The 24,066-nt window shown below is 44.7% G+C and overlaps 1 protein-coding gene across 1 annotated transcript in view; it reads left to right on the top strand.

Moving 5' to 3' along the window:
- Nucleotides 1-24,066, top strand: part of SPAG17 (sperm associated antigen 17) — a 236,047-nt gene that overhangs the window by 42,310 nt on the left and 169,671 nt on the right. The window contains exon 4 of the mRNA XM_032594369.1: nucleotides 23,568-23,699. Coding sequence (XP_032450260.1) covers nucleotides 23,568-23,699 — 132 coding nt within the window. The remainder of the gene's footprint in view (nucleotides 1-23,567; nucleotides 23,700-24,066) is intronic.

The following is a 24,066-nucleotide window of genomic DNA, read 5'->3' as shown; positions in this document are numbered from 1 at the left end:
TTCGGCTCAGGTCATGATCTCACGGTTCGTGAGTTTGAGCCCCGCGTCGGGCTCTGTGCTGACAGCTCGGAGCCTGGAGCCTGCTTTGGATTCTGTGTCCCCCTCTCTCTCTGTTCCTCCCACGTTCATGCTCTGTCTCTCTCTGTCTCAAAAATACATAAACATTAAAAAAAAAATCAAAGGGTATTTGGGTTATTCCATTATACTAGTCTTCGTGGCCATGATGGAAACTAATACACATTCTTCTTCTTTGTTATGTCATGTAAGGGATAAATATGACTGAACACCCTGAGGAATAAACAGCAGTAGTAACCATTTCTAAAATAATAATTATAATAACAAAATCTCACATGTAGATAAAAAGAAGGATTTCAAGACTCTTTCATTATATCTTCACACCTTCATGTGAGCTGAACCAAATAGCCAGTAGTATCTCCGTAGTATAAATGGGAACATGGAAACATAGGAACCTTAAATGATTTGTTCCCTGTCGCCAGCCAGAGCTAAAACGAGTGTCAGTCCTCCTGATTCATAGTCCAGGGCTCCACTCCACACCCAACGGAAAGCAAGCCTCACTCATTAAGAATTTCTTGTTGATTCTTGTATTTTCAAGACAATTTTGTATTGTCTTGTATTGTCTTGTATTACAAGACAATTTTAGACAGTTTATAGATACAAAATTTGTATTTTGTTAAACAGATATTTTAATGTGCATTAAAAATAAAAATGGAATACTGACTTACAAAATCCCCAACTCCGTGGCTTAGGAGAGAGCTCAATTTTTTTTTTTTTACTTGCTTTAAAGTTTAGAGGAAAATATTAGTTGCATAATACAGGTGGTACCCAGCTTTGGCTAAATCATCAAGGGATGTTCAATGACCAAGGTTTAGGAAATGCTTCATTTTCATGTATTCCACAAATATTTGAGCGTCTATTATGCACCAAATCTATGACTGAGTTTGCCTTGGTGAATAAAACAGATATAATTCCCTGCCTTCGCACAGTTTACATCCAAATAAAGGCAGCAATTAAGCAAAGCTCAAACAAGCAAACAAATGTATGCATGATTATAAACTGGGACCATTGCTTTAGATCAGAGAAAATGCTTTAGACTGATTGGAGATGAGCTGGGAGACAAAAAGGAGCCAACTGGAAAGAGTAGGGGAGAATATTCAGGCAGAGTGGGAAGCAGATGCAAAGAACCTGAGGCAGAAAAGGAAAAGGAAAGATGTTGGCCTGTTAGATGGATATTGAGGAGGGCACCTTTTGGGATGAGCACTGGGTGTTGTATGGAAACCAATTTGACAATAAATTTCATATATTGAAAAAAAAAAAAAAAAAGATCAAGAGGCCACTGAGCCTGGAACCTGGAATGTGAGGTAGAGAGGAGCAAAGGTTGGACCTTCGGGCACTATTGGGTCCTTGTTAGGAAAGAGTTTGCATTTTTACCTCATAGGAAATGGGAAGCCATAAAGCCCTTTAAAGGGGGAAAGTGACACAATCTTGAGTTCTTTTTAAAAGAACTGTTTTCCCTGACTGAGTAGAGGCTAAAGTCTGGGATTGTGATGCCTCCCATTTTGGTTTTCTTCTTCAATATTACTTTGGCTCTTCGGAGTCTTTTATGGTTCCATACAAATTTTAGAATTGTTTGTTCTAGCTTTGAGAAGGAATGCTGGTGCAATTTTGATTGGGATTGCACTGAGTGTGTAGATTGCTTTGGGCATGGAGGAAGGCACTTGTTGGGATACAACGGGGTGTTGTATGGAAACCGATTTGACAGTAAAGTATATTTTAAAAAAATAAAAATTAAATTAAAAAAAAAAGTTTTCCCACTGCTAAGTGAGGGCCAAATTGGGATGGGGCAGGAAGCAAATGTGGGGGTGAAGAAAACGCTTAGGAGACCCTGGAAGTATCCAGGTGGAGACAGAGAGTGCAGACAGATTGGAGGTACGTTTAGGGGGAAGGCTCGGCAGCAGGGCCCCAATGTGAGAGGTGAGGGGTGAGGGACAAGTACACATCAGAAGAGACTCTAAAGTCCTGGCTTGGGAAACTGCACAGAAATACCTTCTGATATAGAGAAAATTGGAGATTAGATTTTGGGGAAGTTTGAAAGGACCATTTGAGATAGTGTAGGAGAGATATCTAGGAAGGAGATATCAAAAAGGAAAGCAGATGTTTGAGTCTTCTTTCCCTTTTCGTGTCCTCACATGCCTAGCTTGGTGATGGTGCATAGTCAGTGTGGAAGAAGTGCTTTTGGTCTGAAGAGCTCGCTTCTTGAGGCAGGGCTGGTGAGGGTCCCTCGTAGAGGCAACGAGGCCAGTAGAGCACAGCCCACCTCGGCAGTGCTCCCGGGTACCAGCAGTTCCCGGCCCTTCCATCCTCCCTGGATGGGTTCTATGTCCCCATTAGTGGTTTCCTACCTGTGGCTGTCAGCCCAGTGGTTTACAGCTATGCTTGTATGTGTGTGATTTGTGATGTCAATATTTGTTTGCTATAAATAAGCTCCAAGAGAGTTTGAAAAACCAATGCCCCGGAATCCCCTCAATCCATCCCTCTTCCTTTTGAATTTTCCTCTCTGTCAGTCTCTCACATCACCCTGCACTAGCCCTCTGCTCACTCAGCAGACATTGACCGAGTTTTTGTTGTACGCTGGGTAACGGACACAAGATCGAACTGAACCCCGTCTCTGACCTCCGGAGCTCGTCGTGGATAATTGTGTAAACAACGTGTTTGTTTCCTGCTATTTCATTTTAATACCTTGTAGCCAGTCTGATGTGAGAGTTACATATTGAATCCCCGGTTATAACTGAGTCTGTTCTTCATTGAGCCCTGTGGCTGACACTACTTATTGTTCACAACTTCCAGCCAAAAGGGTAATGGTCCCCTAGACGGGGTATTTTGGAAAGAGGAGAGCAGGAGGGTAGGACACACCAAAATAGTCAAAGATGCAACAAAGATACAGAAAGCCTGTTCCCTTAGAGGCAGAGAAAGTATTGCTGGAATTGAAGTATGGTAACAATTTTCACGTTTCTACGTGTCTTTAATATGATTTCTATTTCTGAAAATCTTACTCTTTCCTCGATCTTTGGTTGCAAGGAAAGGAAGAAGAAATGCCAAACTAAAGGGGCAAGAATTCACTATTAGAAATTCATTTATATTTCTTGAAAAGCTACTGTGTGTATTAAATACTCAATGAATATCTGAGTGAATGAATTTCAGATAGATATTTACATATTAAAAGTGCTCCCATTCTTCTGTTTCACAAACACGATCAGCCAAAAACAGCCCTCAAACCTTGTTAAGTAGTAGCAAGATCATGTAAGTTCCGAACAACATGTCCTCTGTATTACTTCAAGAAATGTATAAAATATATGTCATTGCAAATTTAGTATTTTGAAACATAGGAAACCAATCCTATAAAAATCCTTACCAAGAAAAAGTGAAGTTGTTCAATAAACCCCTTCCTTTAAAACTTTCGTATTTCAACTTCATACTTACTTGGATTATAATGTGCATAAGCATTCGAAATCTATAGAACTGTGATGGTGACCAGAAATGCCCTGCATAGTGCCCTGTACTGCCCCCCACACTCCCAAACTATTAAGTTTATTGTTATCCTGATTCTGATTAGCCTTTATCAAGAATTTACACCAAAAAAAAAAAAAAAAGAATTTATGTAAAAAGACAGACTCCCTCTGGCCTCACTCATTCATCAAGAAATCTTTAATTAGGTTATCTTATTTGTCAGAAAGAATAGCCAAGTATTTTAGTGATTCTGAAATCTTTTAATATTATCCTTTTATTTATCTCAGGAGCTACAGAGAAGCAGAGCAGAGTCTGATAACATGTGACTTTATCACAGGCCACCACCACTGGCCTCTGTGAGGAGGCGGTGCTGTCCTGTGCGCTCAGAGATTCACGTGAGGAATATCACTGAAAAAAGAAAAGGATAGATCCTATCTGGATTTAATGCAGGGGGCTAATATATTACTTTTTGTAACTAATAAAATTTCAAGGACTGACAGCAAATTTCTGATTTGCTTTTCCCCCAGTAACATGCCTGCTTTGAATTATGCAGAAAGAATTCTTCTTCCTGCCAACTTGTTTCAATTCCCTGTGCGAAATCATCCACAGAACATTGTCAGAGGTTTCCTATAGAAGTTCATTTCAGGATTCCTCAATCAGTGGGGGAACACACACACACACACACACACACACACACACACACAGTCCTTTTCCCCCTGTTTTGGAGTAAGCAAAGGAAAATGTATTCCATTGGTAAGGTCTGTGTCTGGTGCTTTCCCTTTCTGAAAGCAGAGACAAGGATTAGTCATCAGATGAGGGAAAGACGTTTTCGCTCTCACCCCCGGCCAGCGTCCTGTTTTATGTACGCAGGCCCGCCCTGTGTGTAGGTGGAGTAGGCAATTGCCATGTGATGTGATTTAAGAGGTGCTGGAAGTCCTGCCTGTCCAAAAATAGCCCCCACAGCCGCCTGTTGAGTTCAGGCACAGTGTCCATAAAACCCCGGTTTAAATGAAATGAAACTGCATTTTCAGGCTGTTAACCCCTTACATCCGTTATCCCATCAGCATGCCTTTATTTATCGGAGATAAAAGCTGGACCCTGGGGGGGATGTCCCTGCACAGGGAGAGCAGGGGACGGGCTCAGCAAGGTCCAAGACTTCCGGGAATGGGACAAGAGTCACCCACCGTCCCCAGAAGCAATTTCTCCACAACCATGATTGAGTTTGTTGGAACTACACCTCTTCCACGTCCATTTGGTCAGGGAGTCTGTCTTTTTTGAATCACCGTTGGATGGAAGATGACATTTTCTCAAACAGGCAATGTTCTTTGCTGCGACCCTTAAAGAAGGCAAGAATAACAACAGCTCACATTTGGAAAATGCCTCTTTGAGTACAAAATCCTTTCACGTGCCATGTCAGATCCGATCCCGACAACAGCCTTGTGAGGTGGACTTAACATCTGACTCTTCTCAGGTGGCAGATGGGGAGAGTCTCAACGATGTTAAGTGACTTGCCCCACCGCCAGCAGGCAGCTAGTAACGGCAGAGCCTCGCCTTGGAACCCAGACATTCTGACTCCAAATTCAAGGATCACTCTGTTAACTTCAAGTTCCTGGAGACACAGCCCCTGTGGTCAAGGAGATGATGGTTAAGTGTAATCCACTTAGTGACTCACCTAGACAAAAAAGCAAGCTCTAGGAGTTTGTTCTAGTGGTATTCCTGAAGAAGTGTTTCCCCTTGTCCTAACGTTTCTAAAAGCACTGTGCCAAATGCAGGCTTCTGCAGGCACACATTCAGCCTCAGAAATTTGAGTTAGGTTTTATCAGGCATTCACATCCTTGTCCAGGCAACAAACATCTCCCAGCTAGAATACTGACTGCTTTGCGCAAAGCTCTAAAACACAACAATAAGCCAAATTAGATAGGGGAAATAAAAACATGAATTGGTAGAAGTTAACTTAGAATTTTCTCTAGAAGCCCTTGGGATTTAGGGGTTTTCTGAGACTTGATAAAAAGTGGGGGTAGAATCGGATAGGCATTATGAAGTGACTGTGAAGTCTAGGATTTCTACTTTGCTCCGTAGCTGAGCACACATGGCTGTATTTCTTTACAGTTTTGTACTAACTCTAGCCATTATGACACTCCATTCACGTTATACTCCTCTGCTGGTAAGTGCAAAGTGCACTGGGTTGAATAGAATTATGTAAAGTTGAGACTTAGATGTTTCCATTTATTAGCCAGATAACCCTGTTCAAATTCCATCTCTTTTATGAAGTCTTCTTGGATCCTCCTAGGCAAAATTCATCTCGCTAAGTTATATTGTGGGTGGGCATGAGCATGAGAAGTCATGTGTCATGCCTCACTAAAACCCCAGTGCTCTAGGCTAGCCACCCTAAACTATTGTGATCACATATCCTATCAGTTAAAAAAAATTGAGCAATTATTCCATATACAGTGTGGGTGTATGTGTTCAGAGAGAAAGAGGTAAAAGTGTGTAAGAATACAACATCGTTGAACATCCTCAAAAATACAAATTCAAAAGGAAGAAATAAAAATATATTGAATCAGGAGTTCTAATAATTTTCCCCTTCCTGGAAGATAGTCTTGTACGTGGCCAGAGATGCATTTGGAGACCAAAACCACTGATTCGAACACATTGGTGGCACACAACAAACGTTTGTGTAATGGGTACATGAATGAATGAACCCTCTCCTATACCCACAGTCTCTTTGGCATATTAGGCATTGTCCAGGACACCACTTTCTAAATTAGCGACCTCGAACCACTCACTTATTTGCTTTCCTGGTCTTTGAGCACACTGGCTTGGTGAGAGGAGGTTCCGGCTGGGTGTCAGCCCACACTCACCTGTTGCAGGGGACCCTTTTACAAGGCACAACCTGTACAATGCCTGTGAAGGTCTGTGTGACTTGCGTGCTGATTCTTTCATTCAGCGTATGCACTTTATCCATTGTTCACCATGCACCTGTCACAGAGTTAATGCCAGCCTTCAACCTGGAAAACAGATATGGAAATGAGCAATTCTATTACCATATGATAAAAAGGAAGTTTAAAAAAGTGTGATGAGTGCACAGAACAATGCCTAAATCTTCCGAAAATTTTGAGGGAAAGGCTTTAGGAAAAGAGCTTGAAAGCCGAATGGGGAATCGACCAAGTAAGGAAGGAGTGGGAATTCTAGGTAAAGGAATCAGCTCCTTCAAAATCATGCAGACCTGGGGTGCCTGGGTGGCTCAGCCGGTTAAGCATCCAACTAACTCTTGATTTTGGCTTAGGTCACGATCATAGGGTTCGTGGGATTGAGCTCTGGGACAGTGTGGAGCCTGCTTGGAATTCTCTCTCCCTCTCTCTCTGCCCCTCCCCCACTTGCACTCTCTCTCTCTCTCTCTCTCTCACTCAAAATAAATAAATAAACATTTAAAAAACAGAACAAAATCATGCAGACCTAGGATGCTACAGCATGACCAAGGAACTATAACTGAAGTCGAAGGAGCAGCCAGGAGAGAGACTAGACAGGTGCATCAAGGACACGTCACACAGGGCTTGGCATTCCCCGCTGAGAAGTGTGTGTAGTTTATCGTGAAGGTGTGGGGGCCACTGAGGAATTCTGAGCTGGGAAGTAGTATGAGAGGTAGAGATGTTAGTGTCAGTGTGCGGGAGGGAGCATTCTGTGGGAGGCTGGAGGGGTGGCATGATTAAAAACAGTCCACTGCCGTATAGCATTTGCATTGTGTATATACTTTACCAGCTGTTCTATCATAAAGGCAATGCAGTTTAATTGTAGAAAATCTGGAGAATGTAGGAAAAGCATTAGTCCATATAACAGCAGGGAGGGAGTATGGAATTAAAAATTATCTATAGAATATTCCATCATTCAGAGATGTAGCCTTCTTTTTAAAAATGGGGATGATATTATATATGCTTTCTATCATATCCTTTTCTCATATTATGACATGAGCCTTTCTCTAACTCCATATTCAGCATCTGTATAATAGAAAGCATATCTCTATTCAATAATTCACTTAACCACTCCCCCTTTTCTGCTTTTGCTAAATTTAGACTGTTTACCAACAGTTACGACTCTGATTGTTTCCTTATGCAAAATTTCAAGAAGTGGAATTACTGAGTCAAAATATATCAATCTTTTTAAAGCTCTTGACACATACTGTCAAAATGCATTCGAGACAATTTGTGCCAATTTACATTCCTTCTAACAGTTCCAGCTGAACCACACCCCCTTCAACACGGTATTTTTTATCTTAGTCTGTTTGATAAGCAAAAATCGTAACGTCAGACATTGAATTGTGTTTTTATTGGCTATGTTTTGTGAGTATGGAATTCATCAGAATGAAATGATCATGTAATTCTATTTTCAGATATCTTCTGATAGTGGGAGGGGACCCTCTATTGTCTAAATTCAGAATGGGGAATATTTGCTTTAAGTGATTTCCAAACAGATTTCAGGTGCTGTGAGGGATAAAAGAAAGAAGCCATCACCCAAGCCCTGTACAAACTCAAGGTCACCACAGGAGAAGGACACACATGTGCCAGATTGCTAATGAAGGCACAGGAGAGGGGTCGGCAGATATCAGAAGCGGGACCCAGGGGGAGTGATCTCAGGTAGGAAGTCTGGGAAAGGTTGACCTGGGAGGCTCTTTGGTGTGAGCCATTCCAATTTCCATCCTCTGCTTGCCTCCTTGTATGAGGTGCTCAAAGTTCCATGCCTCAAAATCATCTGGAGGCTTCATTAAAAATGCCAATTCCCGATCCCAGCCATGGTGATGGTGATCAGGGGTATCTTCAGGCAAGTCCAGGAACACATCTTCTGTCCTAGCATCCAGGCACTTCTGAGCTTGCCCTTGGAGAATTGCAGCCTCCCTCTGTCCCCATGCTGCTCACAGAGCCAGGAAAGGGGCCATCATCCCCCACAAGGAACTCTCCATCTTACTCTGGACGCCCCTTGCCGGACACACAGAACTGAACTGTGGCTCCACTTATTCTCACCCTTCCTCACTCCTCTGCACTGCCCAGTCGTCCATTTGTCCTATTCATTCTGTCTTTCATTTCGAATGCTTGTGCTGGTGCTATTCTGAGAGCTGGGAGGGACAGAGGAACATGCCATCAAAGGCCCCTGCCTTTGTAAACATCCAAAGGCCCGGATATCCAAATGGCAATCTGTTGAGTTTTGCCAAAGTAACAGTGACCTGGAAGGGGCCAGAACATGTTCATGCTCTGCTAATTCCCTTGCTTTTCAAGGTAGATGGTGCTGCCTCCCCGCCCTGGGCTTTGTCCGTAGCCTCTGAGCAAATGAGAATACCTCTGGTAAACATGCGAGCCTCTAGTGTCAGAAGCAGATGACAGTTAAAGCTGGAGGGGAAAGGTCCAGAATGTAAACTCTGAAATATGCATTCAAAGCATCTTGAAGTTTGCCATGGGTTACCAAGACCTCCACGAAAGCCTGGGGTTTTTTGCTACATATGATGACTCACTGAAGAAAAATAAAATGCCAAGACTCACAAGGAGACCTCTACACATTTGATCATGTCTCCTACCTGCTCAAAACTCTCTGTGTCTCATTACTTTCAGGATTAAATCCAAATCCCTTTAATATGTCATTCAAGTCCCTGGTGTCCTTTCCAGTGTCAACTTTCCCTTAGTCCTCCCCCTTTGCCCGCCCCTCTGCCACTTCTGTCTTGTACCTGCACCATGCTCCCAGCCACTTTCTAGTTTCCTGAATATGGGACTCTCTCTGGCCTCCGTCGTTGTTCTGTCTGGGATCCCGCCCTTCCTCTCTCCTTCCCTCCTCCCCCATTTCGCACCGCCCAGGCTCAATCAGTCACTCCCACTGATCCTTCAAAACTCCCTGAGGAGTGACACCTACAGGAAACCTTTGCTATCTCTCCCAGTTTAGAGGAGGTGCCCTCCCATGGGCCAGCACACCTTCTCTCACCTCCATCACTGGGTAGGGCACAGGATACCATAGGATGTGCTCTGTGCACACTGTAGTGGGCCTTCCCGCCTCGACTGAGAGCTCGTTATGGGCAGAGGCTGCTGCTTTTGTCTCTAGATCTCTAGCATGGGGAATGTAGGGGGTGCTCTGTAAAATATCAGATAGGTGAATGACAGGGTGGATCCTTAAAGTGTGAGCCACGTTAATTCCTAACCAAGAATGGCTCCATCTCAACAGCTGGTTGATGAAGAAGGGACATCACTGGGATTGCATCACCAGAACAGTCTGTTTCTAGAACAGGTCTCTGAGGAAGGGTAAACAGCATTGGCAATGCACCCTCCAGAAGGCCCAAGTTAACTCAGACTTGATCCAGGTCAACAGGAAGATCCAAGCATGGGTGACTCATGATAGTAGGGGCTCCAGGTAGTGGTGAAATTTGCAATTAAGCATTGTAAAACATGGTTCACAATGACCATCTGATTTAATCCGTACAGTAATTATTTGCCAAACATTTATTATGTTCTAGGCTTTGATTTCTGATCAGTGGGGGAAAAATAGATAAAAACTGATGCCCTTATGGGAAGGGGAAATAAGAGAAAAGATAAAGCATGTATTATATGAGATGGTAATAAATGCTATGGAGAAAAAGAAGCATAGAGTGTTGGGAGTGTGGACAGTAGAAGGAAGTTTTCTAATTTAAACATGGTGGTCAGAGAAGATAAAATTGAGAAGGAAACCCTTGAATAAAAAACCCAAGGGAGGTGAGTTATGTGGATATCTGAGGAGGAGCCTCCCAGGCAGGAGAAATAGCATGTGCGAGAAGGTTCTGATGCATAGTGGCCGGACACCAAGAAGACAGTGGCTGGAAAGGAGTGCTAGAAGAGGAACGCGACCAGAGGTGGGCTCAGATCACATAGGAGTTGATCTGGAGCTCCTGGGAGGGTTTGGAACAACACCTCCAGCAGGCAGTGGGAGTGTGGGGCTCAGAGTCGGAGCCTACAGAAGGGAAATCTGAAGGGAGTGTTCTAAACTGGCAGTCTCGCTCATAACTCCTTGGTGGTGCGGTTCAGACTCCAGTGGAGTTCAGGAGAAAATACTAGCCAATTCTAGAAATGAGAAGCAGATAACCCTCTGCAGACTCTAGAATCATGATGCCATATATAAAGATCAATACCACCAGTAAACACCAGTGCCCTTGAGCAAGGGACCACCTCTCAGTGCCCCATGAATGTCTGATGTTAGGTTACTGGTTCCTGACTCTGAGATGAATAACCATGTCAAATGATACCTGTTAGAGGGAAAGCTAATAGCCTCGCTGCCTCAGATAGACGGACTCAGACTTTAGGGTGACCATGAGGCTCTGAGAAGGTCATCAGTTGATGAGCTAGGACTGAGGAAAGCAGATCAAAGGATAAAACCAGACTAATGACGCTCTACTGCTATACCAGACAGTTTCAAGATGGCTTGCCTTGAACGTGCTTTCTTAGGGTGACCAACTGTCCTTGGTGCCAGGGACTTTTAGTTTTACCGCTGAGAGTACCACACCCTGGGGAACTCCTCGGTCCATGATTCTCATGTTTAGCATATACGTGACCTTGGTCCCAGTTCTTAAACTCCAGGATTCTTAGGAATCCCTAGAATGCTTGTTAAAATTTCCTACCCCCAGGCCCTCGCCTCCAGAGGTTGATTTGGTAATTTGGGGGGTAGATCCTGGGCAATCTGAATCTTTAATGAGGGTCCCAGGGATTCTGGAGCTTGTGGAAAACTATGTAGCATCCATTTGCTCATAAAGGGTGCTGCCAGTAGCCGGCCAGGAGGCACCCATATCCTCTCTGCTTCCTCTCTAACTAATGAGTCAAGGACATGAGGGAGGGACAGAGATGCTGAAAAACAAGCCCTCTTTGTGGGACAGGTTTGGGATAGATTGAAAGCTAGGAGACAACACCAGCCTTGAAGAACACCGCCAGCAACCACGCTAGAAAAGCATGACAGCTTTCCCATAACTGTGAGGAAACAGAGTACTCAGGGGGAAAGTGGAAAGTGCTGACATACCAAAGGCATTCTTCACCCAGCAGGACATTAGCAGAAATCTCCCTGCACACTGTCTTCTCAAGTGGCCAACTTGGTGTCTCTATATTTAAATAAATAAATAAATAAATAAATAAATAAATAAATAAATAAAGATAAGGGGCGCCCGGGTGGCTCAGTCAGTTAAGTGTCCAACTCTTGGTTTCGGCCCAGGTCATGATCTCACGATTTGTGAGTTCGAGCCCCACATGGGGCTCTGCGCTGACAGCATGGAGCCTGCTTGGGATCCTCTCTCTCCCTTCCTCTCTGCCCCTACTCCACTAGTGCTCTCTCATGTGTGCAAAATTTAAAAATAAATAAATAAATAAATAAATAATTAAAATCTGAGGCAAACTGAGAGTTAACAAGGGACTCAACGGTGAAACTGCCAACATGTGGCTTAAAGACACTGGCATGAAAAGGCCACAGAAGAAACCAGGGATGAAGCAGTGGTTCCTCGAAATCACCTGAGAGCCTGCTAAAACAGACTGTGGGGCCCCTCCCGCAGTTGTGGGTTCGGTAGTTCTGGGGTGGAACCCACGAATCTGCACGTCTAACAAGTTTCCAGCTGATGTGGGTGCTGCTGGGAAACACACCTTGATTATCCCTGGTGGGTTTTTTGGTTTTTTTTTTAAGGTCTCTTAATTTGAAAGTCTGAATCTCACCATGTCCATAGCAGCTTGGTCACCTTACTTCTGACTTGAGAAAATAGAACTAAAACCGGCTTAAACCAAAGGGGATGTAGCGGCTTGTATAACTAGGAGCCTAGGCAAGCCTCAGGGTAAGCATCCGCCGGCCAGCCGAGGCTCCAGCCCCACCCCCTCAGTGCCCTGACCCTTCCTGCATCCGGGAGGTGGCTGGGGTGGGGCGGGGGAAGGGTGGTGGCTACAGCAACCTGCTCTTCAAGCCTTTTCCCAAAGCTCTGTCATCACAGATCTGGTGGCCCCAGAATAAGACTCCTCACATCCCACTGGCCTTAACTAGATCGTGTGCTCATGCTGGACCAATCCTTGATGGGGCTGGGGCCGGGCGGGGTGGGGGGGTGGGGGGGCAGGGGCTAGGGGATGGGATTACTTCCGGTACAAATAGGTCCACCCATGGAGCTGTGGTTGCCCTGAGGCACATGGGCCAAATAGGAGAGGAGTCAATCCCCGAAAAGAAGTCAGATTCTCCCAGGAAGAAAGTGGGGATGATGGGTGGGCAACCAGCAACCTTCAGCCTGGGAGGTGGAAGGTGGCATCCGAGCCAAACGGCAAGTGACACGTGCGTGTAATGTTGTGGTGTCGGGCGCAGGAAGTCCAGGGACCAGCCATATCCAGATATGCAGGTCTGGCAATGACTAGCAGGGTCTCAAGTGGCAGGACTCAGACTGGGGCAGGATTTCAGGAGAAGGACTTAGGATTTAAGGAGGAAGAGGCTAGGAAGTGGAGGTGGCTGCCAGCCTGAGTTTCTGACTTTCTACGACAGGACTCGGGCTATGGGACAAGACGCTGATGGAGCCAGAGGGAAGGTCACTGGCCACCTTTACCCTCTTAGAGTTCTTTTTAGCTGGGCCTGACAATTAAATTGGCGTTGTCCAGAGTAGCAGGAGACAGAAACATACACGTGTACATCAGTTTTATGTGACAAGGGAGCCCCCATAAGGGAATGAAGATCTCGAAAAAATGGCAAAACCCGTGGGCCTTTATATCCAACTGAACAGAGAGGCAATGTGAAAAAGTAAGGAAACGGTGCAGGGAGGCTAAAGAAAATTGAGCATTTATTTTCACAAGGCCTGTTTGTAGAGAATTCTCTGTCTCAACTTCTCATCCTTGATGATGCTAATGTTTCATTTCCCCTGGTATAGGGATGGCATCTTTCACACGGAAGCTTTTTATCTCCTGTTTTCCACAATCAAGAAAAGGGGAGGTCAGAATGTTCTTCTCGCACCAGCTGTTTTTTAAGCGCTTTGAGCTCAAAATAATCTTCATGCCAAAGTGGTATATTTTGGGGTGGTGTATTCCGCCCCCCCCCTCCTCAGAGCCATTTGGGCTGAGAACTCTGAGCCTCAGGTCCCCGCTAGGTCTCAGGAAAAAAAAAAAGCAGCTCAGCTATTTCTAGTAAGAAACACTAGATAAGATATCAAGAGTATTTAAACATAAAACCTTGGGCTAAGAAGCCCTTCATCCCTCCAGCCAAGATGAGGATTGGGTGCGGAGACTGGGGAAAGGCTGAGGCACTAAGATGGGACTCCAGGAACTTCAGCGGAGGGGTGAAAAGGCCTACTGTGAGGCCGCAGAATATGGTGATGGCGAGCAGGACTGGAAGAAGATCGTCTGGGTTCAAATCCCATCTCTACTACTCACTTGCTGCGTGATCACCAGGCCTCCCTTTCTTTATCGATAAAACGGGGTGATAAGAGTACCCACCTGGAAGAGAAGGCAAGAATTAAATGAGCTGGGATATCTGAAGCTCAAAATAAAATGTAGTGCAGCACAATCCTTGACCTGTACGTGGTGGGTGCAATGTGACCATTTGCATGTTCCTTGGGCTGAGAACCTACTCCTGCTTGCCATCTATTCCTACAGCTTTGCAATTGTTGCTGAAAACATTTGAAATAACTCTGAAGACAGCATTCCCACACTGATTGAATGAGTGAACCTGCTGTATGCCTACATCCCTACGTATTCTGTGAGGTCTGCGAGGGGGTTTAGATGAGTTAGGTAAGGATAAGGATCTGACGTCCGAGCTCCTAGAGGAGACAAACCCTGGTCACCAATAACCCTGATATGAGAGCTAATTCCCTTAGGAAAGGTTCAAAAACGTTGTAGGCTTGTTCAGTTGTAGCTTTCATCACAAGCTGAAAGAACCAAGAATGACTTCGGAGCATTATGGGACCAAGAAAAAGATCTTGATCTACAAAAAAAAAAAAAAAAAAAAAGATTGCCATGATTATGGAAACATGTGTTACTAATACACACATAAGCTAAGGCACATCTGAACTTTCTGTATCATTCTTCCATATATTATCACATTCAGCTTCATGTGCCTTTATATATTTTGTAGGTATACAAAAACCCGATCACTCTGTAATAAAAAGGAGGGAAGCTTTGCATTATCCTGCTTTGGAAGAGTAATTCCAACAAACGCTTCTAAAATAGAGTCCTGTGCTTTTTGACATGGGCATATTAGACGTTCGAAATGCGCGTCTCCTTTGGGAAAATCCATCCCATTTCAAATTATACATGCCTGTGAAAGCACAGATCTGTTCTACCTTCCATGTATTTTGTTATTGCTGCTTCTGAAACTTCCTTACAGCCCCAAAGAAGTCTTAATCCCTGTCAAATGTTATTATGTTACCGACTTTTATGTAGTCTTGAAAGGGGTTGTTTATTTAGTTTCAGTGACTTCTCGTTACTGCCAAATATTATTTCATTTCAGCACAGATGTAAGGGGTCCAATGACTGGAATTACTTTACAAGCCTGACATTGTCGAGAGATGGGTACCAGTTTAATTATGGACAGCTGAAAATGATCTGGGAGTCACCTGCTATGGGTATTTATCATCATTACGAACTTCTCACTGCTGTGGTCTGAGCACCTTCACAACGTCCCGTTTGCGTTGGACAGGCAGTGTGAGCCATACGGAGCCTACATCTTCCGTCACCTTTAAACCTACGTATGGACAGCTTAATATTGCTTGATTATTTTCTTTTCCTCCGCTCAAAGTGAGAAAATATGTTTCAGCCATTCCTATTCCTTTCCTTTCCTCTTTTTCTGTCCCTCTCTGTTGCCTCCTCTCCCTGCAACCCATATCCTTCCAGCTGTTTTTCCAATTATGCCTCATTGGAAATTATTCATTACTTAAAGAATGTGGATTGGGTAGACCAGACGTGTAGAGGATCAAGTAATACAATGACTGCAATATAGCTGGCACTCAGTAAATGCAGAGGGAAGGAGGGAAGGGGGGGCATGGAGGGAGCAGGAAACGGGGACTGCGGGATTGCAGAGCACTCTTCGAATGGGTCCTCCAGCTCACAGTTTAGGAGAAATTAGGAATAGCAGCCCTCCTCCTTCTGCCCGTACCCCCCTTCCCCCACAACCCCCCCCCCCCATTGCCATCACACACCGTGCCATAACAAAGTATGGTTTCACACCTTCTCTTTTTATCTCTGCTTTCCCTACATGGATCTTGATCTGTTTTGGTCAGAGCAGAGAAAAGGGTTAAATGAAAGGAGAGGCCAGGTTATCACCTGCTGATAATAAATTGAGGTCACTGTCTACCTGCCTAAACGCACTTCACTCCATTCCTTTTCTCTTTTTCCCCAGCCTGGACTGTAAGGCCTTCCAGAATGTCAACTTTTTCCTGGAGAGGAGCATAGTAACAGTAAGAGCTAATCTCAGTGAGGGTTTACCTTGCATATGTCATTCGCCATGCTAAGACTTCTTATGCGTTATTTCAGTCAATTCTATTGATGTTCTTTTTCATTTTTTTTTTTACTGTTTATTTTTTGAGAGAGAGGGAGACAGAGAGACAGAGAGTAAGCGGGGGAGGAGCAGAGAGAAAGGGAGACACAGAATCTGAGGCAGGCTCCAGGCTCCGAGCTATCAGCACAGAGCCTGACACAGAGCTCAAACTCACAGACCACGAGATCACCACCTATATGGAAGTAGGACCCTTAACCAACTGAGCCACCCAGGCACCCCATCAATTCTATTTATGTTCTGTTTCTGTAAATCAGTGGTTCTCAGTCAGAGACAATTCTGTCCCTCTAGGGAACATTTAGCAATGTCTGGGGAGACCTCTGCTTGTCACAACTGGGTGGAGGCCAGGGTTGCACTAAAATATCCTGCAAGGCACAGGGAAACCTCCTACCACAAAGAACTACCTGGCACAAAATGTCAACCATGCCACTGTTGAGAAACCTTGCTGCAGATTAAAAAGCTGAGGTTTAGGGGGGCCTGGGTGGCTCAGTGGGTTGAGTGTCGTACTTCGGCTCAGGTCGTGATCTCGCAGTTCATGAGTTGGAGCCCCGCATTGGGGTCACTGCTGTCAGTACAGAGCTCACTTCAGATCCTCTGTGCCACTCCCTCTGCCCCTTCCCTGCTTGTGTGTGCTGTCTCTCTCTCTCAGAAGTAAATAAACATTAAAAAAAAAAGCTGAGGTTTGAGGGGGATTCATTCACTTGCCCAAGACCACCCAGTGGTATCTGAGAAGTCTAGGACGCAAGCACGGCCTGTGCTTCCTCATCATGGTGCACACAAATCATTATAACCTCCGGGGCCCGTGTGCCACAGGAGCTAAAATTCCCAGCAGGAATGTTCCCATGAGAGGGTACCTCCATGAGTCATTTGCAGACCCCCTGCCCGTCCATCCTTTGCACCAAATATGCAGAATGGGGCCCATCCAAACGCTGGAAGTTTTGTAAAATACACACACACACACGCGCGTGCGTGCACGCGTGTGCATATGCGCACACATGCAAACGTGCACACGCACACACTGCAATAGTTCCTATTTAATGTTATCAGTAGATATAACATGTAAGATTAAAGCAGAATGCATAAGCAAATACTGATGCTACCCAAGCAACAAATTTTGAAGATGGCACATGCTGTTACACAGCCTACTTTGACGAATAGGTTCTACATATTTAATCCGACGTGTGTTTAACGGTAAACATAATATCTTGTGTTCTGTAGGGTAATTAGATAGAAATGGCAAGTAGTCCATAGTATCACTTTTTCAAATGCCTAACAAACGTGTTAGTATTTTTCTTTTTTAGTAATTCTTCAACCTCCACAATCTCAGTTTTGACCCTGGTTTTCGATACAGAGTATCTTCGCGATCTTAATCACCCCACAGGCAGCTGTGCACATAAACACGCATACTCTTGTGCACACACACGCACACGCAGACACGCCCCAGGTCTTGTTCCCAGGGCAGTTTCCGTTGCCTTTATTCCTCCCTCAGGGCACCTAGCTGCCCTCTTACCCTTTCTGCGCCCCACTCACCCATTCACTCGCCCTCTCTGATGCTCCTCAGACCCGGATCTGCGGGAGATTTCCATTTGCTCTTTAGATCCTTTCCTCTGTATGACCCAGTCCTGGAATCTAACCGCAGCTCCGAGCAGTGAAACCCAAGGGTGGGTACCTGGGAAACCCGTCAGGTCACCCCAGTGTCGCCATCAGTCCCCCCAGGCCTCCAAGCAGAGCACCACGAAGACAGAAACTGTATTTACCTTTCAGTTCGACTCTGGCATTGCAAGATTTCAGGTTAGCAAGAACAGCCACCCCCACCCAAAATTCTAAGCAGCCACACCTATGACTTCCTGCATGAAATTATTTCACAGTGTCTAGTCCCTTTCATCCTGTCACTAAGGGGTAAAATCTTAAAATACGGCTAACCCACTGGTATGAATGAACTTCCTTCAAAGTGAGTTACCAAGTTAAATCTTGGCTATTTTAGTGGCAAGAAGGATTTGAACTAAAAAATAACTAAGAATTGAAAATTAAAAGTTCGGTTCCTCAGTCATGCTAGCGATAGTCAAGTGCTCGATAACCACATGTGCCTGGTGGCCACTGTGCTCTACAGCACATGGAACATTCCCGTCATTGCAGAAAGTTCTAACAGCACTGAGCTAGACAGAGATAGAAAAGTTGGAGAGTACTCGGTGTCCGTGAAGGGGTTGGGGAAAAAACACATTCCTTCACAGAGTGGTGTTGGGCACAAAAATACTACAAAGTTTCCAAATGTCAACTTGGAAGTAGCCATAAATATTTAAAATACACATGCATTGGGGGGCGCCTGACTGGCTTAGTCGTAGAACATGCCACCGTGGATCTCAGGGTAATGGGTTCAAGCCCCATGTTGGGTGTAGAGATTACTAAAAAAATAAATACACTGAAAAGAAATAAAAAATTAAATTAAATTAAAATACACATCGCACGTAATAGAAGAAAAAACTGAACTTGCTTAAATGTCCATCATTAGGAAAGTGGTAAAATTAATGCCTAAATGTCCATATAAGAGGAGACTATGAAAATAACTTAAAAATCTATACATAAGCAATATGTGTCAGCACAGAAAGCTGTCCTATAACTTTGTATATAAAAATATAAGTCACCTGGGGCACCTGGGGGGCTCAGTCAGTTGAGCCTCTGACTCTTGATTTTGGCTCAGGTCATTATCTCATGGTCATGAGACTGAGCCTGGCGTCGGGCTCTTCACGGAGCACTCAGTGTGGAGACTGCTTATGACTGTGTCTCTCTTTTTGTCTCTCTTCTCCCTCTGCCCCTCTCCTCTGCTCACGCTCTCTAAAATTAAAAAAAAAAAAAAAATACAAGCCACTCGACCCTACGAAAGCATGATCCTGTTTGTATTGAAATACAAAGGGTATCCATATGTATGTGTCTATATGCCCAGGAAACTACATAAGGTTACACAAGGCTTTCCTTCTGGAAAGAGGGAATGGCGGAGCAGGTTGAGGAAGCATTTTCTTTTCAGTGTACATCCTTCTGGTGCTGTTTGGACTTTTGACCATGATGATGAACCATTGCACTTAATCGGTCATACGTTAGGGAGATGAGCTACTGAAAACGATGTGGTACCAAATGAGTGAAAGTGTAAAAACGTACACGGCAGAGTGGGATCCTCTGCGTGTCAAAAGCCTGTTTGCTCAGTCCCGTGCTAGCTGGACCGAGTCAAAGTAATGGATTGTGTTCCTGTTGGCTGCGGTCTTTCCATCTCCAAACCCTAAGTCATTGACTCCAGAATAATAGGTTAAATATGAAGTCATACCGGTGCATCATTTCAGCTGCTTTAACAAACATCGTGGGCCCCCAAGGAGGGACCTGAAACCAAAAGATTGTTTTTAAGGAGACCTGGTGGCTACTTGGAGTTCCTGGAGGGATGTCTTCCCTCTGCCTGACCCTCTCCCATCTCCCCTCTCTCCTCCACCCCTCACAACCACACTTTTCCCTCCCCTCCACCTTCTTCTGTGGCCTCTGCTCCGACCCGGAGAAATGGCAGATCCAAAATCTTTACCTTTCCTCAGAACTCACCTGCGTTGAGCATGACCAGGTTAGGCAATGATTCAAGATGCTCCGTGTGCCTTCTTGTAAGCTTACCGGGGAAACCAGGCAGCAGACCTCATGAAATTGTGTCTATCACCTATCTATCTCTCTGTCTATCCATCCGTCATCTGTCATATATACATGTGCACATACATAGGCACGTATGCATATGTGTTTATACGTACGCCTATGTAGACACTTGTACACATGCATACACTTGGTTTCTATGGGAACCTCTGAAGTAGTTCTAACTCCTGTGCCGGCAGATGCTGTGCTTACTACTAATGTGGGAGGAAGCCCGGAGAGGAAGTGTGGAAGAGAAGGGAGGGCACTGGTGTCTGTGGGTGGGCCTGATCCCCAGGCAAGGGAAGAATTTGGCTCATTTGATATATTTTTGTTGGATCAGATCATTAGATAGTCAATATGACATAAGTCTCTGAGCCAGGTCGGTGATAAAGAGGGAAGTGTTTTTTTATTTCTTGGTATGCTCAGAATCTCAAATTTTCTAACAGACAAAGGGCATCTACCCTCCAGATAGGATCTGCACACAGTTCAATGCAAATGTGTCTTCTTCCCTCAGCTGCACTCCCAAGCTAAGTTTCCTCTTACACCATCTTTCCCAGAACCGAGCACCCCTGGTAAGGCTGGCCTGGATGTGCCGCAGCCCTGGCAGGCCCCGAGACCTGGCCTGAGTAGGTCCAGGAGACACATACAGGCCTCGCCTGGCAACAGTTTTCCTCCATTTTAATGAGTCTCATTTGCCCATAAGACTTGTTTTTAAGTTTCTGACTCATGCCAGGCTCATTTATTTGGTATTTCGGCTTGATGAGTACCCAGGTTTTAACCCACTTAGGACTGTTGTTCTGCCTCATTCTGGAAGCTCCGGTTTTTGTCTGAATATTCCCCAGCCCCGACCAGCTCACTGCTCCCCTTTTCTGTCGTATCCCTTATCATCCCAATACCTACAACCCTTGTCTGCATGCCTCCCCAGCACACACACACACACACACACACAAATACACACACAAATACATACACATACATTGACTAGATACTGGACAAGTAGCCTTTAAATAATGGAAGGTTGAAGGTTTGATTATTATTTCAATTACCCCAAGTAAGGTAAGGAAGGAAAGCCTCTCTGAAATGTTCCGTGAAAAGTTTGCATTCCTTCCAAATGCAGTTTTTTTTCTTCTTCCTTCAAAGACTCATCCATCGAACACAGGCCCTCTACGGGTTTGTGTTTCATCTGAGACCAAACCACTGACTCCTAATTGGGGAGAACTGTGAGTTATGGAGGGTGACAAGAAGGAGTTTTCGGTAGAAATTAATTTGTAAACATCTTCCCTGCTTTGCCTCTCCTGGGGAGGGGGGTGACCACATACCATAAAAATTTCCAGCCTCAGATTTTGAGCTCAGCAGAGACTTTCATTTTCATTAATTATCCCAAGGATTCGCACTGTCATTCCCTTAGGGGGGACACACCCACAGAAAATGGCATGTGCGGGGGTCAAGTCCCCTCTGAGCAGCCCCAGAAAGAAGGACCGGCATGCTGGTTCCTGCCACTGCTCCTGGGGCCACATGCACTGCCCTGCCCTGTAGGCATGAAGTCTGCCTCTGCATGGGGTGCCCTGGGGCTGTTCTGGGGGAGGAAGCTCCATGGGCAGTGTGGGGGGCTCAGTGCTGCCTCGCCCTGCCACTCCTCATCTTCACTGTGTGTATGTACATGCAGCATGAGAACACGGGAACCTGGCAATTCCGGTGACACTTCTGGTCACTAATCTCCCCGTTGCACAGTAGGATAGCATGTTATTTTGATGCCATGCCAGAGTTTTGTTTTAAAACCAGCTCTGTACAGACAGTTTTAGATGGACCAGAAATAGCTTTTATGGTCTGCAAAATACCTTTCCCTCGGGACGTTTTTGTTGTGCTTTGAATACATTTTAGCACAGTGAGGTAACAGTCATAGACTCATAGAGACACGGGATTAGAAAGCAACTCCAGAGACATCCCATCCATCACCATGACGCCAGGCAGGCTTCACCCAAAACATCCCAGACATAGGTAAATATCCTGTTTTCACAGGTCATCAGAAAGAGAGACTCCACGCCACTCTGGGGTAACCCATTCCAGTGTTGACTTCCCTTCAATGCTGTCATTATACTTGTGTTACCGGGAACACACCCCATACTAGACTGCTGTGAGTTTTCAAAACCCAAATTTGTGTATTTTGAGCCAGATGTCACAAAACAGCCTGATTGTCAGCACGCTGTTTAACGGGTATTGAAAAATGTCCTTTCAAACCAAATACATCTATCCTGGGGGCCGGACCCAATTGGACAGCTTTCGTTTTACAGTAAATGTGTGACCTTCTGTCCCCTTAGGATTCCCTTCCCTCTTGAATCTGGTCATCATTAAATGGTGAGGCCCTGCAGGTGTACCCTTATGCTTTCCTGCTCCCAGAAATCACAGCCGTCATGTCCCTTCCCCTAAATCGTGTTAGCAGGACCAGAACTGCCATCAGAAGCAAAGCACTCCGTTCCACGGAGGGGTGTTTGCTTAGACACACACAAAGCTTTCGGACACTTGGTCTGTTCCTTTGGTCTTTAGAAATAGCAGCTTTAAGAGAGTCCTTTCCCTGGCCTTCCCCTTCTGCGATGCAACACAGGAAACCCCAATGTAGTCTCTAAGAGGTCCAGTTACGTTTTGGCATCGAATAATCCACAGGGCCTTCTGCAGTTAGAAGCAAAATAGTCCTCTCCCTTTCTTTCCGCTATTTCCTTTGGCAAAGTGGAGAGTCATAAGGAACCGGATCGGTCAGGAAAGCCCTGACCAAGAGCTGGTATGAACCTCAAACAAGACGCAGCTCGATGAGATGCCGTGCGCGCAGTCATTGTCTGAGACAGAGGGTCTGAAATTGACACCATATGCGCCCCGAGGAGTAATTGCTCCAAAGGGGGGAGAAAAGCAACGTGTCAGAACATTTTAGTAACACCTAATTCATCTCGAGGTTATAAATAAATCTTAATGCTTGCCTAAAAACAAAAGTCGAAAAATACTTTGACCAGATTACTTTTGTGACAGTGCTTCCGGCAGAGGTGAACTTTATTAGGGAGACAACATGAATAAAGAGAAACACATAACAACTTTTTATGGTATATTTTACATGATTTTATTTTTTTGCAGTAAATAAAGTGGTTATAGGGCTCCAAGGAAAAGGCCCAGATGTTAGAGAGTTGTGTGAAATTTAGAGGAAACAAGCTGTAAAAAGCGCAGTCATAAAACAGGCTGTCAGTGCCACACATCTGGACAATACAGCTGTATGTTCCTAGTGGCTGTCGTCACCCAAAGAAAACTCAATAACCTCATTTCACCCCAATTAGGCTGCATACCAACAGGATCAACATTAAATTGCGAGGGGGCGGGGGAGAAACGTTCATATGGCGCCTCTGCGTCAAGCAGTCTTTATCTTGCATTTGAATTTGGTCACCAAGAAATAAAAGATTGCTAACATAGCTATTTCCATTATTATAAAACCCTATTTAATTCATAATGTTGTAATAAGTCAAAGTTTGACAGCTTGGACTATCGGCTACGCCAAACAATAGACTTTCTGTAGCATGAAACTGACCTATCAGTCATCCAGAATGGAGCCCTGGCATATCTTTCCTCTACCCCTTTTTGGGGAGTCTGAGTCTCGCAGCATTGTGGGAAGCACTCTCTGCCTTATTGGAAAAATAAGTGCATTTTCAGACAACCCAATTTATGTAAAGTAGAAGATAAATGCCCCTCTCGATGGCGATGGGGTATTTTGCTCTAATTCTTTTGGCCAGCAGTGAGGCACCTTTGCAGTAAGATGAATATTGCAAAACTGAAACACCATTTCATCTTTTTGTCACCAACAGACTGTGCCAAAGGTTATAAAATGCCACTTTTCCCATTAATGTGTTTCTTCCTAGGTGTTAACGGCAGCAAAGGCAATTATGGACAGTGGAGAGAAATTAACCCTACCACTGATAGGGAAACTCTTGAAATTTCAGCTTCTCCAGATTAAATTTAAGGACCAGCAGAGACGGGAAAACGAAAAGAAGGTACTGTATGATGCTGGGTCTTCTAAAGAGGGCAAACAGGGCATAAAATGGAGTCCGTTTTCTCCAGGGACACTTTCTCTCTTCGTAAGCCTTCCATTAAATGTTACCTAGCACATTCAGCTGTCGCCTGGACAACTTAAGAAAAAGTCCATCCAAAGATCTGTTGGAGGAATCATATTTTCTCAAAGACAGACCCATTAAAAATAAATTCCCTTGTGCAAAAATCAGACAATAATCAGGGCATGTGCCTGAGGTTGATTTTAGAGTAGTCTACTTATATGCTAGTAACAAAGAAGGGAATCAAGGTGAGACAGAGTCAGGAGAAGTAAATGTAATGTGAAAAAAAACCCACAAAGTCAGGGTCTAA

Source organism: Lynx canadensis, chromosome C1 (genome assembly GCF_007474595.2).
Source record: "Lynx canadensis isolate LIC74 chromosome C1, mLynCan4.pri.v2, whole genome shotgun sequence".
Lineage (NCBI taxonomy): Eukaryota > Metazoa > Chordata > Mammalia > Carnivora > Felidae > Lynx > Lynx canadensis.
The sequence above is the reverse complement of the archived record's forward strand: the minus strand, read 5'-3'. Positions and strand labels throughout refer to the sequence as shown.